Source organism: Vanessa tameamea, chromosome 11 (genome assembly GCF_037043105.1).
Source record: "Vanessa tameamea isolate UH-Manoa-2023 chromosome 11, ilVanTame1 primary haplotype, whole genome shotgun sequence".
Taxonomy (NCBI): domain Eukaryota; kingdom Metazoa; phylum Arthropoda; class Insecta; order Lepidoptera; family Nymphalidae; genus Vanessa; species Vanessa tameamea.
Window position 1 is genome coordinate 10508218 of NC_087319.1, and position 17598 is coordinate 10525815.

General features: G+C 31.7%; 2 protein-coding genes across 2 annotated transcripts in view; both read left to right on the forward strand.

Moving 5' to 3' along the window:
* LOC113396173 (protein PF3D7_1417600-like) overlaps positions 1 to 17598 on the forward strand; it is a 580968-nt gene that overhangs the window by 471637 nt on the left and 91733 nt on the right. The gene's annotated exons all lie outside the window — the stretch shown is intronic.
* Positions 649 to 8028, forward strand: LOC113396183 (baculoviral IAP repeat-containing protein 7-B-like). The gene is made up of 10 exons (XM_026634014.2): positions 649 to 1252; positions 1964 to 2109; positions 3565 to 3693; positions 4027 to 4231; positions 4673 to 4831; positions 5416 to 5487; positions 5589 to 5691; positions 6892 to 7039; positions 7308 to 7578; positions 7859 to 8028. Exons 1-10 carry the CDS (start codon positions 842 to 844, stop codon positions 7979 to 7981), a joined length of 1767 nt encoding a protein of 588 aa, XP_026489799.1. The 5' UTR covers positions 649 to 841; the 3' UTR covers positions 7982 to 8028.

A 17598-nucleotide genomic window follows, 5' to 3' on the forward strand; every position in this document is an offset into this window, starting at 1 on the left:
ATTGACATTGGATAGTGTTGCCGACATTTAATTTTTTCTCATATTCTGTCAAGTCAGTTACAAGTTACAACATTTATATAGTACTTGGTAAATGTCATTTTATGAAATAAAGGTATTTCGAAACCATTATTTTATTTTCAATTACTCACAACTTGAAATTTTTAATAAATGTGATATAGAAAAGCACAAGTTTAAAAATATATTAATTGCAAATAGTTAAATAAAAATTAATATAGTCATATTTTAAAAATATCCTCGACAATAGGGTAAATAAAGCATGTTAACCCATCAAAAACATTTGACGACGTGAAATGCTGCCAAGACGTGATCATATGACTCGCACTGTCAAAAAGTTATCAGATCTCATGTAGAGCCAAGCTTTTAACTCTACAAAGCCTAACTTCACAAACTCTACATCTTATTCAAAATAATGTAAAAACTTTTTCCATGAAAAACATATCTAAGTACTACTTTCAGGGTGGTGAAACAGTGTACACACGAAAGCAATTCCTAAATGATGTTCTCCTCAAAAAAAATGTTTTAACGGATGAGATGTAAATTAAGATTTTGATTACGAAAAAAAATTAAGGTGTACTATAAATTATTGCGTTGGCAATTCTTTGTACTTGATATATCTAGTAACAATATTAAATTAGGTGTCACATCAAATGTCATTATACTTTTTTCTTATTGTCAAATCAATTATATTGATTTATTTCAATTTTAAAAATAAAATTGATATTTCATACATGAAATATTTAAAGTAGTTAGAATATAACTCAGTTAGTCTAATTTTTTTTTTGCATACTTAAAAGTAGTATTGTACAGTGCGCCGTTTATAATGAACCAGGAGACTAATAGACTAAACACATTTACAAATTGGCCAACTTCAGCTCCTGTAGATCCAATTAGAATAGCTAAAGCGGGTTTTTTTTACACGGGACAGGGAACAGAAGTCGAGTGTTTCAGTTGTGGGGGAAAAATATCAGAGTGGAATTACGGAGATCAGGTTATGTGGAGACATAGAGTCATGGATCCAAATTGTGCATTTGTTTTGAATCCAGTGTTATCTGGCAACGTTCCCCTGGTGATTGGTCGTGATTGCAATTCTATACAAAGCACAGAGCAAAGAAATACTTCTCAAAATGGCCAGCAGGAATCAGATCCACCCGTGGAGCCCCGTAGGGTTACTGAGGAAGATGATATGTACAAGAGTGATGCTTTACGTTTGTTATCATTCGTAAATTGGGATGTAAGTTGTACAATTACATACTTGTTTTTATATTTACATACAATTCTGTATATACTGTTTTGTTTTGTTTATCATTTTAAGATGTTTCTATTCTCAAGTTAATTTTATTTGATTGAAATCATTCACATCCACGTTTTATTTTACATTTCTACAATAAAGATTACTTTCTTTTTTATTTATTTATTTTTTAATTATTAATTACTTATTTATTTATTACTTTCTTTTGAAGTAAAGTTTTCAAGAGATGATAAATTTACAAAAACAATACAACTAAGGGTAATTGTTAACAATCAACAGCTCGATAATTAATCTGACCTTTAAGTAAGTTAGCCAATAATTAAACGAATTTGACCTTACTTACCAGTATTTGAAGTTTTGTTTAGTTTACACAAGTGGGTTATTGTTGCAAAATAATTTTCAGTCTTGTTAATGTTCTATATTAAATTATATTGAGAATTTGCACTTGCATGTAATACAGAAATTGATATTATAGTGTATCTTGTTGCTTTTTGAAAATATAATTTCATTAAATAAATAAATTAAATCTCTATTACTACAAATTCTTAAAAGTTGTATCATAAGATATTTATTTTATTATTTAAATATAAAATTGTGTGGTTCTTCTAATGAAAAAATATTTAATTGAATAAACATTTGTAATTAATTTTTCATCAATGTGTAAGACTAAATAATTAAAATATCTTTTTAAAGGATACATCAGTAGCACGAGAAGAGCTGGTGAATGCTGGTTTCTACCATGCTGGTGAGGGACGTATCCGATGTGCTTGGTGTGGAGGTGAATTGGCACCTTTCAGAAATTTAGGATCACTCGGCACCCCATTAGATGTGCATAGAATGTAAGTATGTACAGTGGTAAGATTTATACAAACTATGTAGAAATTGTATTGGTTTTGATATTTGAAATTTAAGGAATGATGAAAGATTAGTTAATGTAATAATTAAACTGAAAAATAGAAAGGAAAAATTATATAAAAAGAAAAACTATTATACAAGATATTTTTTTATTATATATTATGTTTATATATACATACAAATATAAATATGGAATTATAATATCTCAATATTTATAAAATATTAAAAAAAGACCACTAAAATATGAGAATTAACAGCATTCATTATCTTGATTAATTTTTAATGTTTTTTCAGCGCACCTTTATTAATTTAATTTGGGTGAAATTATTAACACATTACCTAATTGAACCTAAAAGGTTATTAACTATATGTGTTTTATTCTAAACTGCTTCCATTCTCAACTTTACTGTGACTTATTAAATTATTAAATGTAAAAATTACTTACAAACTTTATGTAATATATAATAGTATACATAGATTTATATATTTGTTCTTTATTGATACTTCAGTCATTACTTAAAGTGAATTCCCTAAAGCTATGAGTCATAATATTTCTCATTAAAATGTTTGTATCATATTAATAAATTTTCTTTACTTTTCGTAAAATATTTTGTGTGTGTTAATTTGTCATTTTGGAAATTCTAAGAGGCCTTAAAATTATGATAAAATTTTAACATTTGGACTTTGATAATGTTGTTAAGTAGTATGTAATGTTGTGTGTGTTTGTTTGTTGTAAGTATGTTTTATTGCAAATGTCCCAAACTCCACTCTCATTATGTAGTATATTAAATCTTTAAAAAAATATATTAATATGCCATATTTATTTATTCAGGCATAGTGCTAACAATAAAAACAAAATAAACAAAATTTAAGCAAATAGTTTCAATACTAAAAGAGTGTGTATTACATTTATGATACTATATAATAATAATTATTATTTACGTAAATGTTTCATCTTACTCGTAAATCGAAATTACTTATATGTGTATAAATGGTAGTTTTTTTAAATGAATAGGTATATATTGAACTATGTTACCCGTCTGCTTCACTGGCCATTAAATAATAAAAAAAAAAGGATCAATGAATTTAAAAAAAATATAGTTATAATTTTTTTTACCATTATATAAAAATGACATCACAATATGTTTTTCTTGATAACTTGCTGTTGATGACGCGGCGATATAATTTTCGAGCGCATGTGACGTCATTATATTAAACATCAGTCATATACATATATATCACAGGTTATATTCCTGGCACGTTCAATGGTCACGTAATATTTTTATATTTAAATTAATTTATTATATTGTTTAAAAGTCCATCGATTTTACATATTATTATTCACACAAATTTAATACAAAAATAAATTCATATTAATTTGTATTTAAATACTCTACAGTATCAACATCACATGAAATCGTACTCGATAATATTTTCAGGTATTTCCCAAGATGTGAGTATGCAGCGACACTGGAGGAGGAACGGCGTAATAGCGAATTTTCGCCACCAATATCACCTCCTTCGTACACACCGCCTTTGAGATCACCATCAACTGCTAGACCTCAGTCGTAAGTATGAGATTGATTATATTACTGGAGGCTTCGTCTTCTTCTCTTAAATGTCAAGTTACTGATGACAGAGAGAGACAAAATGGCGTATGTCAAAATGTTAAATGGTGGTAACATCGAAACATTTCTGAGCACGGAATACGACTGTTTCTGTCAGTATCAAACAGGACTACTGCGCTCTCATTTGTTGACTTACGACCAGTTGTCTGCCTCATTCTGTTGGTAACCGTCCTTACGAATATTTTGTCCGGCGGGGAAGAGTATGAAGGATAGATGCGCTTAATATTTCATTTCTTATATTTATCTCTTAAAGTAGTTTCCGTAATATTACAGTTCAGGTGCCGTACAAAACGCTCGCGTGGTGGAGGCGGGTGCGGAGTGGAGATCTTTGGGAGTGGTGGGAGGAGGGGCGAGGCATCCCTCCCGCGCCGCGCTCGCTGCTCGTCTCGCTACATTCGAGCGATGGCCAGCGGACCGAGCACAGGCTCCGAGGACTCTCGCTGATGCTGGTTTCTTTTATACTGGGATTGACGATCAGGTAATCTAACAAAGAAGGCTTGAAATTCCTGTATGTGGTACTTGAAGTAACAGCCGGTAACTGTCACACGGCTGCACTGTCACTGCTCCATTGATAGTTTAGTTGGTACCTTTTTATGCAAGCATATCAATATATATATTTATACTGGCAACCAATTATACCTAGATATAATCGAGGATTTAGTGTTGCTCTGCAAGGCTAGTTTTGATGATGGTAAATATACGTAAATATTTATTTTGTTGCATTTTGCACTACAGAACGGAATAACTTTATACTACACTTTAAAAAGTAAAAATAGTACACAATGTGCTACAATGTGAATTACTTATATTAATAGTGAGTGATTGGTTCGGTCGCACTCTGGTGTTAAGAAATAATCCGATATACTAAGAAGCAGAACGGTGACCATCAAAGTCGACCAATACCGCAACCGATACGCAGGTGCGCTGCTTCTACTGCGACGGCGGGCTGGGCAAGTGGGAGGCGGGCGACGCGCCGTGGTCGGAGCACGCGCACTGGTTCCCGCACTGCGGGTACGTGCGCCTCGTGCGCGGGCAGGACTTCGTCGACGCCTGCCGCACGCGCGCCGTGCCGCGCTCGGTGAGACCCCCCCCCACCCGCACACACACACACACAGACGCTGTGCTAATACATCTCAGAATAGTTAATTGTGTTAAATGCCTGCGCAGTTGCAGTAGCCTAGTATAGATTACTTCATCCTATTGTGATTAAAGGACTCAATTTTTCAATATGTTTGTAACTTTCGTTTAAAAGGTTATATGGCATAATCATTCAATCATTTCAAATAGGCATTTCCAAGCACTTATGAATCGTCATACTACAGAACTATATTAAGTAAAGTTACCACCAGTTCGAAATGTCGATTCTACCGAGAATAACAGGCAAGAAACTCGTTAGTTAATAAATATTACAGCTGCTGATGAATAAAATCTACTGTAAAAGTGGATTTTATTTATTTTTCAAAATGTAATTTTTTTACGAAACCACAATAATACCATAGATTATAATTATTGTAGATCTCGACCGACGACACCGTCATGTCAATTCAAGGTCAATTTTGTTTATTAATCGTCACTCCTGCCCTTCAAATAGAGTATATATTAGTCATACTATTTCATAATGTAAATTATTAAAATATTTATTTTGATTTGTAAAAATTTCAGTTCTCCGCCGACAGAGGTCTGACTTCAAGAACCCGAAATCCATCGGTTAATTTTCCAGTTACCGGTAGCCAGGTGAATTAATTTTTTTAATTTTATTTTTATGGAATATTCTCCATTCAAATCGATAAATGTACGTGATTGGTTAAAATTAATCATGATTTATTTCATTGCAGATAGAAGAATGTATGGAAAGCAACGCAGCTGTAGCCGCCCTGGGTGCGGGATTAGACGCTGCTAGAGTACGACGGGCCATTGTACGGAGATTGCGAGCTACTGGTAATAATTTTATTTCTATCTCCATATCCGTATTTCAGTATTTATCCCACTGCTGTTCTGTACAAATATTTGGTGCTTACGCTGCTAAAGTGTAAATTTATATTATTTATATGACTGCCAATGTTGGCCTAGTGGCTCGGGAGGCTGCAGACATTGTCTATGCCTTCCTTAGTGAAGCATGCGCAGAAATCACTGCTGTAAATATAAATAGATATATTGATAATAATATTTACAGTAATTAGTCCTACGTGCTTCGATAACACAAAGCACTTACCTTATATCTTGATTGTTATAAAACATTTCTATCTAATCACTATAATGGTTCCGGGTGGATAAAGATTGTTTGTTAGTTCACACGGAGATATTAAACGCTATATTATTTACTAGCAGATAAAAAAATTTGAAATATTCTAACTATTAATAACACGGTCCTTGGTAGGGTTTTTGTGAACGCCCGTCTGGCTAGTAACCCACTTATCAGATATTTTACCGCCAAATAGCTATAGTTTGTATTGCTGTATTCCATTATGAAGGCTGAGTAAGCAAGTAAATACAGGCACAAGAGATATAACATTTTGTTACAAACTTTGGTGGGGCATTGGTGATGTAAAGAACGGATGTAGGAATGGTTAATACTTCTTCCAGGTGGTAACAAATTACCATCAGGTGTCCAAATGTCTTATTACATTATAAATGGGTACTACTTACATTTAAACTGGATAGTGTATTATTATATAGAAAACTACCTAGACCCATCAGTTTTCCTTAAATTAGTAATAATGTTAGACACAAAAACAAGCAAATCGAGGGTCCGGATAGTCTATATTAAGAAATCTTTTATAAATGTTGTTTTGTTAAATATTAACCAGGGACTTTTATAAAGCTAAGTACTACATGAAAGTTAATCTGATTAGGCATTCTACCGTTAATTTACTATTGCTGTGTTCCATTTGAAAGTTGACCGAGCCAGTGTAACTGTACAAGTGGCACAACATCTTACTTTCCAAGGTTGGTTGTGTGTTGGCGGTGTAAGGAATGTTTGATGTTTTTTGCAGCGCCACTGGCCACTGGTGGCCACTTAGCATCGGCACATTTGCCAGACTTATTTTATTTATAATAGCATAAATATAAAAATATATTAAACGGTTTTCAAAAATATCGGTAAAAATGGCACACTAATATCGTATATTTTTGACCCAGGTCTACCATTCAGCTCTTCGGAGGCATTGATCGACGCGGTGTTGGACGAGCAGTTAAACGAAGAGGCTTGGTCGGTGTCCCCACACAGTCAGCGACTCGCGAGGGATATCCTTGCTGAGACCTTGAGGGATTTTGCACCACGATCTGGGTGAGATACACTTTTTATAATTTGCTAATTGTCTATAAAAACAAAAAAATAATACTTTGAAATTTATTTATTCACAAGTGATTTATTTTCAATATTCATATACAAACAAATATAACATTATCACAATTGACACAGATACATACATTTTTGCTAAATGTATTAATTACATTAAACAACCCAGAAAAAATCTCTTTTTCCTCACAAATAACACATACTTATATCTATAAATATGCTCGTGAGAGTTATAAAAATATATTTTTATCTTCAGAATAATTCCTTCGAATATAGAAGAGGACAGACCCGACAGTCAAGCATCACAGACAGATAGTCCAGTTCGATCTCCCACTCCGAGTAATGTTTCAATACAATCAAATAATCCATCAGATAATAGCAGAACAGAAAACTTAACTAGTGAAATTAGTAATAATAATCACGAACGAGACTCGAGTCCTGTTTACAATCCAAAACAATTGACTTTAGAAGAAGAAAATAGACAATTAAGGGAAGCGAGAATGTGCAAAGTCTGTATGGACAATGAGGTAATTATTATTTGTCATACTTGAAATAATTCAACTTAAATTGACTCAGAATAAGCCGAATTTGCTTATTTTGACACTTTAAATTCTTGTTATAATAGCATTTATAAGTTAATTATACTATTGTATATCCTAAATAAATATGTAACATTTAGCATAACTAACCGTAAGCAGCGTGTTCATGTACAAGTGTAGAGGTATGTATACCTGGTGTCGTGCGCGGGGCGCGCGGTGTAGTGTGCGTGGTGTAGCGTGTACGGTACAGTACGGAGCGCGTGTGCAGGTGAGCGTGGTGTTCCTGCCGTGCGGACACCTGGTGTCGTGCGCGGGGTGCGGCGCGGCGCTGGGCGCGTGTCCGCTGTGTCGCGCGCAGGTGAAGGCGCTTGTGCGCGCCTATCTCGCTTGACCGACTCGTGTGCGGTACGTACATTGAATTAACTCTAACTTAAGTATAATATACTTTCATAAATTATTCGATTCCAACATATTTCTTATTCGAGAACTTTCGTCGACTTATCATTCACTCGGCGTTCTTTTGATGATAGTTTAATCTATGTACATATTGTATTGATCGTTATCAATTGACCGATAGTACCGAGATTAAATAAAATGTAGTGTCGACTGCTTTCTGTCTTTGCGTTGAAACCGATTATAGTTTTAATTTGACTTGAAAATATCCAACTCGTATGCATCAAGTGTACGTAAATAATATAAAAGATTAAAATAATTTCAAGTAAATATGCATGTGTGCGCAAAAAAGAAATGCATTTACCTTATTCTGAGAACTTATTTTTAACTCAGAAATATTAGGTTTTCTTATATAATTTTATAAGAACTACATACGTTTTATTCGATGCAGTTAAAATATATAACCGACAATTGATTTTCCCGCCATGACGAGTATCTGTCAATGTTCATGTTGCCAGATTAAAAATATATGTATTAAAATGTTTAATAGAAAAGTGAGAGAAAACTCGTCTGTAATGTACAGATAATAATAATTCATATAATATTTAATATCAAGTATTACATTCTAATTGAGTCTTACAGTATGAATATATTTTCAGAAATGTACGGTGTGAGAATGAAAAGGAATTGATACAAAACTGTCCGGAGCAGCAAAGCGCTTCAGTCAGTGCGTGGCTTATTTAGGCTTATATAATTAGGGTTTGATTTATGCTCCACTTTACCGTCTCATACTAAAATGACATACTTACATAACTTTATATATATCGAAAAAAAAAACAAAGAATAATTCAATATTATAAAAAACGATCAGTCTTCGATCAGTGTCCACGTAAAGCAGACCTTGTGTGGTGTTTGAGGAAAAAAATGGTTCATTCGTCTCCAAGGCCTATTCTTGTAAAGCGATCTTATTTAAAATAATCGAAAAGTCATCTCAATGAGTCGTTAATTATAAAATTTTATTGCTCATAATTTACATTATTGTACACCGTACCGTATCGTATTGTTACTGGGGGGAAATTCTACTAACGTAACGTAATGCTGTAAATGATCCAACGACTATTCCTAACAAAAAATAATTTCATCTTAATCGCAACGGAGGACTAATTCTGATTATTTATATTTATCGGTTACGAAACGATCCCGATTATTAGAAGACCGGCAACGATGACGTTTCGATTCCTTGGCGATAAACTGTAAATTTGTTAGTAGAATTCTGGCCCAGTACCGTATAATACAATACATTACGAGGTAGTTGTGATCAATCTTGCCTTTCAGATCATTATTTATAGTCATCGGTGTATTCATTATTTGGTGCCGAATGTTGTACACAATCTTTAAACTGAATTCATCAGCTGCAATTATGAATTATTATGAAAATATATCTATCTCTTTTTCTTGTGTCGAGGGCGAAAACTACAGTCACCCGTTACATTAGTTTAAATATTGTGTACATCTAAATTAGTAGCAATGTCATAAAAAGTGCAAGGAATTTTAATTATATTTGATATAAATCTTATGTATTATAATTAATTAATGCTCTGGTTTAACATTAAATATTATATTAAGTAGTAGTAAAATTTATGTAATTTGTACTCAAATTGCAACCCTATCTTAGATAAATGTCAGAATATTTATGTATGATAGATTAATGTATAGATCGTTACCTAACGCCATTGTCATTTTGATGGGTGTTTATAAGTTTAACAAAATTGTTTAAAACAATTATGGAATTAAAAAAATAATATTTTATTTTAAACGTTAATGACGTATTATTATGCATGGCAACATTTAATTTTATACACATTTAAGTATGATGATGGTACGTACTTGTGTTGAACTTTATGAATATGAAGTAATTAATACTTTAAGTTGTTAAGAACAATTTTGAAACCATAGAGTAATTTGAAACTTTTAATTATAAGAAAATATAATATAATACAATTACTATGTAACATTGCTAGCACCAAAATAATAATAGAAGGTTTAACACAATAAAATATAAAAAAAAATACTATTAGCTTTAAAACTTCTTAAGAAATTGATGTATAGAAAAATATATTGCAATTACATTTGTAGCGTAGTATAATTCAATTCTAAAATTTATAAATGATAAAAAAAAATATAGTTTAATTACTATTTTTTGAAAATAATTTTTAATCTGTATTATAAAAAGACGTGATTTGGTTTTTATGGCAAGTGATACATTTAACAACATTTTATTATCTGAAATTGGATTAATTCCAACGATATATTTAAATTATTACTAGAAGCAAAAATAATTTATTTATTATTTTCATTTTAAAAATCGCATCTATTTTATATTAAATTGTATGCAGTAAAGGCAAAGGGGGCAAAGAGCCCGCTGGATAACATGCCCTTTGATGGAGCTTGTGTCCATAAAAGGAAAATTATATTGTCATATCACAATGGCGACAGAAGTTTATAATATTTGATACAATCTCGTGTAATTTTGTTGGTGACTGACTAAAGATTTGCAAATATAGAAATTGCCGAGTATTTCCATGAGAAGTATAAATCATTCCTTGTATATAAACCATGGAATCTGCATATTCCAAAGGACTCGCTAATAAAACTTAAGTATTAGAAACAGTTTTTGATTAATATAGTTTTATTTTCGCTTAACTACTTTTTATCACTTTAATTGTATTTTATTTGACTTCTAAAGTTCCTATAGTCGTCTACATTCAAAAGGCATTTTTTTACGGATCCATAAAATACCACAGAATATAATTTATATATCGGCCACAGATATCTATTTATCATCATCACATTTGAAATACATTAATATACTAGTATTTATACTCTGTGCCTGTACTTACTTTGGCTCTGGAAAGTATGTATTGATATGTAGCAGTTGGATAACTGTTGATAGTGTGGAATCCGTCTAAGATGACGTTTATTGTATATGTTAGTCAAATCGCGAGAAACGCTGAAACGAATTTGTCGAAGACAAGCTGGTGCTTCGATGTTAATTCAAATATGAAGTTAAAACTATGAAACTCACTCACTCACTGGGAGTTAACATTTTAAATAAATAAATGTAATACAATAAATATTCCATATTTCAAATGTTTTTACATTAGCACGTATTTTCGCGTTTATGCCCCAATTGAACATACGAGTACAGTAAATAAGGATTCATCATTTCAAGAATAATAATTATTATAATACAATTTTAAAATAAAACAATATACCAATTCAATATTTAATTGATTTACTGGCGTACATTAACCAAAAATTATAGACAGTATGAATAATAGACAAATATATACTTTAAATGTCATAAATGCGTCGCTATCGCGTAGCTGCAACGCATTTCGCTTAGCAAGTGCTGCTCCTCTAGTGTGGAGTGGCCTTAAATATTTTAATAATATCATTTTAGATATGAACAGTGCTTACTATGTGGGAGTTTCGTGTCCTTTTATAGTAAAACTATTAGATATTGTATTTTTACTACATTAACTAGTTTACACGGAGACGGGCAACGCCGAAATTATTTGCGTTTTTAAACGCGTGCTAAAGGTGTTTACTGCAAAAACTTACAAATGATTGCTAGATTAGAGTTACTGAAAAAAAACCACATTAACAGCTCACAAACCGTTATTTCTAGAAAATATATGTTTTTTCTTTTATATACAAAGTGAATTAAAAATTGCAAAAATCCGAATTCACATCGCGGTTCGGGTTTTCCCATAGAGCTAAACAGCATCGTCATATTTGTATGCGTCCCTCTACTGTTTTTCTTTAAAAAACATATGATTTTAAACAAAGTACGTAATTTTTTAATATATAATATCATTAATTATGTATATAATTATTAGTAATTATGTATTATTCTTTTAAAGCTGAGGTATTTTTTTCCTTGGACCCTTCTTTCTAACATATAGTGTTACAAGACCAAATTAATAATAAAAATAATGTTCATTAATGTACCATATTTGTATACCTTGTGGCGACAGTCCGGAAACACTCAGACGATAAGTATGAAATGTAGACCGCGATAATTTATAACCATACTTATGTATGTAATAATAGGTATCGATTAAAAAGTTTTTTTTTTAATGTTGCCAATTTTGAAAATTATGCACTAGATAAAGTCGTGTCTAGTGTATAATTTTCAAAATTTTATGTATACTTTGACACCATATCTTTTAATTCTTAGTACTTTGGATTTTGTAGTGATTTCAGACTATTTCACCGAATTGATATTTTATTTCCGTTATCAACGGTTTTGAATTTTGATGACGGATAGCCCGGAAACTAAAGATAATGTCAAGTAATTAAATTGGCTATACATGTAAATGTTTGTCGTGTAAACGACACGTATGTATAGTCTATTCAAATCGAAGAAGGACTAAAGATAAACAAACCATTTCTATTTGACAACATTGACATCGCGTCAAATGGATGCTGTCTTTTTGGCTTTTGTCCTCTTGTGGTTGTAATACACTATATGTAAGATTGTATGAGGTACCGTTAAAACCATCACATCATCCCAAAACACACTGGTTATTTTTTTAAATTAATAACTATATAACAGATAAGTTGGGATCTTTAATTTCGAAGTTCTAGTATATTATTTTGTTCATTAAAATGAAGCCTCGTTTATTTCACTAAATACAGACATTTTATGAATGTCACTTGTAAATATTATAATATTATATAATAGATAAACTACTTTAGTAAGTCGTTATAAGATCTGAGACTATGTACTAGTTGAATTAAAAAAAAATCGAATACATTTTGTTATACATATTACTGACATAAATTACTTTTTTCCTAAATATGTATCTGAATAAGGAATAAGAATGAGTAGAACAAACTATTGTACATGACTTCAATATTTGCAATATTCTTGTGTAGTTAATTATGTCATGTGATTAGTAGTATGGTGATGTAGCATATGATGGTAGCATATACCAGATTCAATAAAATATTAATAACTTATTTGTGTTTTATTAACATATTTCCCATATGATTAGTACGTGTTTACGTTTACGTACGTTTTCTTTTACGTTATTAAGTTAATTGATGATTGTCATTTTCTTTGTATAATATAATCGAATATTAAATTTATTTTAGTATGAAGTTCTACAGACTTAATTGGCAACTCGTGGACCAACTTTAATCGGGCAGTTTTTTTTTATAGTAAATTAATTCAATACAATTGAGTGATTTATAGTACGAAAACCCTTTTTTCGGTTCTTTTGTAGATTGTTGGATTCAATGAAAAGGGAAATTTAAAAAAGATAATTTTTAACCATAATGTTGATGTCGAATTGATGTTTCTTAATATTTAACTGCCGTTCTATGGATGAAATGGTCCGGTGTTTGGAACGCGAAATGTAAGCGTTGATTGCGGGTTCAAACCTAACCAACCAAACACTGCTGAATTTCTATGTGCTTAATTGATGAAATAATTATTGAAATTCTGCCACATGTGTATCCACCAACCCGCACTGTATCAGCTTGGTGGAATAAGCTCTTAAGCTTCTCAAAGAGAGAGGAGGCCTTAGCCATGTAATGGGACATTTACCAAACCAAGAATGATAATTTGACATTTAACTTATTAGTCTTTACCTTTATTATGAGCGACCAAAACTTTGTTCAAACACCATGTATACTTAAAAATCATAGAACTAATAATCTAATCTAGTAGGTACATTTAAATTCTCGTTACACGAATTCTTGCCCATGACTAAACCATAGAATTTTTAGTTAGTTATTTATGGAAAGCAAATGACTGATGGGGCCATCTAATGGTAAGTATTTACCGTCACACCAACGACTCTGCTAAAATTAAACAACTATACAGCGTCAATGCGTTGTAACACACAGGCTCAATGCTTACTCTTACATCAATAGGCAATCAAAAACACAGCCTGATTTTGGGTAACTGAAGAATAGATTGTATTCTATAAGACGAGCTTGTAATAAGTTATTAAGGGCCAAACATTATAAGTATGATCATATATTTTACCTGAATGCCAGTTCTTATAAACTTTAAACCCAAATTATTAAATTCTAATATATTTACTCTCCGCCTTTTTTAACTCAATGAGACGTGTTTAATTATATGAAATGTTGTAATGAACGAAATCTACTCCACTTAAGATGACAGAACTTCAAACGAGCTTCGCGTATGGATCAAAGGTGTGTTTTATTTTTGACATAATGGTAAAGAACAGTTTGCCCAGAATAGTCTTACATATAATTTATGTACCGGCACTATAAGTTCTAAAATGTATAAGTATGTATAAACATACAGACGAAATCAAAATTTAATTAATATAAATACACGTGATTGTGTACTAACTAGGTATAAATTTTAAGCTGATTTCGATAAAGTTTAATGATATTGGAAATATAACAATTGATAGATCTGTTTCCGTCTAAATCTCATTGTCTTTGGTTAGATTCGATAGTAAGGCAGAAGGGTATGTTACAGTCGGATGTATGCCGGACAACTCCTCTAATAATCAGTATATCGTGTAATTAGTTAAATAGGACAATACCTCACTAGTTATAATAACTGCTGCAACATTAGTAACGTTACAAACATTTCAATAAAATTTATTAATATTTCTTTTTTTAAGTTCCATTATATTTCCGTTTCCTCAAACCTGCCAACGCTAGCAGTTAGGCGCCGAAGCCGCTGTCTGGAAAAGTGGACAAGAATAGATTGGAAGAACGCACAGAAATAGCGTAGACGCCGCCATGCGACGACATGACGCTTTTGGAACTATATTAATATGCAAAATACGTTGTAAACGTCGTAATATAAGTGATAGGTGCAGTTGATTTTAATCAAACTCAAAATTAAATTCATTTTTTATAAAATACTCCTTAAGTATAGTATAAGTAAGAGCCTGTAAAACATCACACAACCTTTCGTCTTGAGGAGGTTGGAGTTTATTTCACCACGCTGTTCCAAAACGAGTATTGAAAGTGGACGAAAGTGGTATGCGGACGAGCTTAGGAGTTACTTTAGATTCCTTTGCAGCCTGCAGGTCATCACAGTACCTACGCGGTTAATAAAATAAGCTAACTTTGCAAAACGTGGTCGCTGATATTGTTCGATTATTATATTCAAAGTCAGTAAAATTAACTTATTTTGTACTTGTTGTTGTAATGTACTTGTATTTATTAAAATATAATATTGCTTTAAGACATGTTCCCGCTGTCAGCATTTATCTCCTGTTTGTTTGGAGTCGGCTCAGGATATAAGCTGCAAAAAAGGGCTTAACAGTTTTTTAGGGCCGACCGCTGTGACGTCATAACTCCTATCAATACTTTAGTTGGTGGATTTCCCCAGCAGAAAACTGTATTGAACCATGAACCAACCAATTAGTAAAAAGTAGTAATATTGTGTCTAAATCTAATTATCTTTGATTAGACTTGATAGTACGCCAGAAGGCGTGGTATCTTAGGGTAAGGTCTCTGTCGGAGGACTCTCTAGTAGTAATCAGTATATTATGTAATAAGTATTTAAACAAGAGCAAGAACTCAACAGTGAAAATAATACAGACTCGAACTATAAATGAGCTTAACAGAATACCCTAAAACGGCTCTTACGACAAACGGAGTATCTACATATATCGAGGTAGGCTAAAATGTAAATACAATTTTAATATTTCTCTATATTAAGATGGTTCTTTTTCGCAAAGTATGGTAACAACGTACAGTATATTTTTGTTCCAAGAAATTCCTAAGTTATACACCCCGGCTTCCTAATTTATACATAACTCTCGCTCTTATTACGATATAACCACTTCAAACACAAGCAAAGCTTTACAGAAACATTTCTCTACGTGTCTTAATGATATTTAAGATAAATCTTAATAATTCCTTGTTAGTTACAGACGTATGAAAAAATAAATATTTTAATTTACTCTTTACGATAGGATCACCTGAGACAGGATGTAACTGCAACAGTTTTATGGTAATAGGACGAGTTTATGTTGATTTTTTCCCTGTATGTGCTGGTATGGCATTTCTTTCCCGCTATTATACCCTCCATGATCTTATATTATTTTGATGTTAATATTGTTCTAAAATAAATAAATCCATTTTCTTGGCATCTCTCGAGAAATCAAACGCGTTAACGGATTTAATTCAAAATTTGCTAGTTTTGTAGAGCTCATTGCTATCTGCATTGAGCTCTACAAAAACGAATTCGGAAACTTATGTTTTGTTAATAAATGTTGGCGATATTCGATCTGAACTAAAAAGAGAAAAAGTAATTTCAATGAAATATAAGGACAATAACTAAAAGAAAAATTCGTCGAATTTCATAAGTTCCGGCTTGAGAATTTCACGGTGACGCTGTCAAGGCTAGATAGTTGAGCCTTTGGCATATTTCGAAGAAAAAATAATATCACATTGCACCCAAAAATTGCGGAAAATTAGATTTAAAACTTATTAAAAATTCATATTATTTTATTTTACCTTAAGTTTTAAATTATTTCCGTGAAAGAGGACATCAGATTGCGATCTCTATGGACATGGATGCCTCTGATGCAAATCTGACAATACAGGTCCATTTAGTCTCAAAGAGCTTCATTAACATTCTAATTATAAACATTGTTGTCATGTAATATAACTGAAGAAAATATTGTAGGTTTCTGTTTAATATTTTTTTATAAAAATCGTTTTTATATAATATTTATTATAAACTAGCTACTATGCCCGGCTTCGAAATTAATAAAGGTTTCCATACAACGTTCATATTGAAGTATTGAAGGACAAGTACACAAAGTTATTGCTTTTATTAGAAACCTTCAAGATCTAGATCGGATGAGTGATTTAGGAACTCAGAGAGGACGAAGATGACAACATTAATTTATATTTTTGTAAATTAAAGAAGGAACTGAATGAAGAATACTGGAACTAAAATTGTATTAAATTGTAATAAAAAATATCCGAATAGAAAATTAGCAATTCGTCCAAAAAACAATTATTAATTCTAGCTAATTTTGATATATACGTGAAACTTGATCAAAAAAGGTGACGAATATTTGCACGGATATCATCATCGTCGCCATATTGAATATGATGACGTAAGTGAAGACTTGTAACACCAAGTTTCCGTCTCCACAAAGTCAATTCATCGTCCTTCCTTCGGCAAGATATACTTCTAGATAGGCTTCTATAATAAAATACCGGAAATACTTTTAGCTAAAAAAAAAAGGCGAATTACATTGATAATAATTTTCAACTACTCGGGACGCATTAAACACACACCAACAAACGTGTATTCCCATGAAAATTTGCTATGTTGAATTTGATGATATGAGCCATTTATTGTCTATTAAGGAACTGTGTATACTCTCTGTAAAATTTATACAAAATAAGATTTTATCCACGATTATGGAAGCCAAGAAGACATAACTCACTTTCATGTTTGAATGAAAACTTGGAATGTGATGCTAAAGTACATATAATGAGTTATCTTCATACTGTATGTATGTTTACACAGCTCGAGTAGTTTTGTTTCCTTCTTACATTACTCATAGTGTATATTTTTTGTCGTTT

Excerpts from the sequence above, each read along its gene's own strand:
- LOC113396183 (XM_026634014.2), top strand. The coding sequence starts at position 842 with ATGAACCAGGAGACTAATAGACTAAACACATTTACAAATTGGCCAACT. Across the intron at positions 5,488-5,588 it reads TTCCAGTTACCGGTAGCCAG|ATAGAAGAATGTATGGAAAG; the intron begins GTGAATTAATTT and ends ATTTCATTGCAG. Across the intron at positions 7,040-7,307 it reads GATTTTGCACCACGATCTGG|AATAATTCCTTCGAATATAG; the intron begins GTGAGATACACT and ends TTTTATCTTCAG.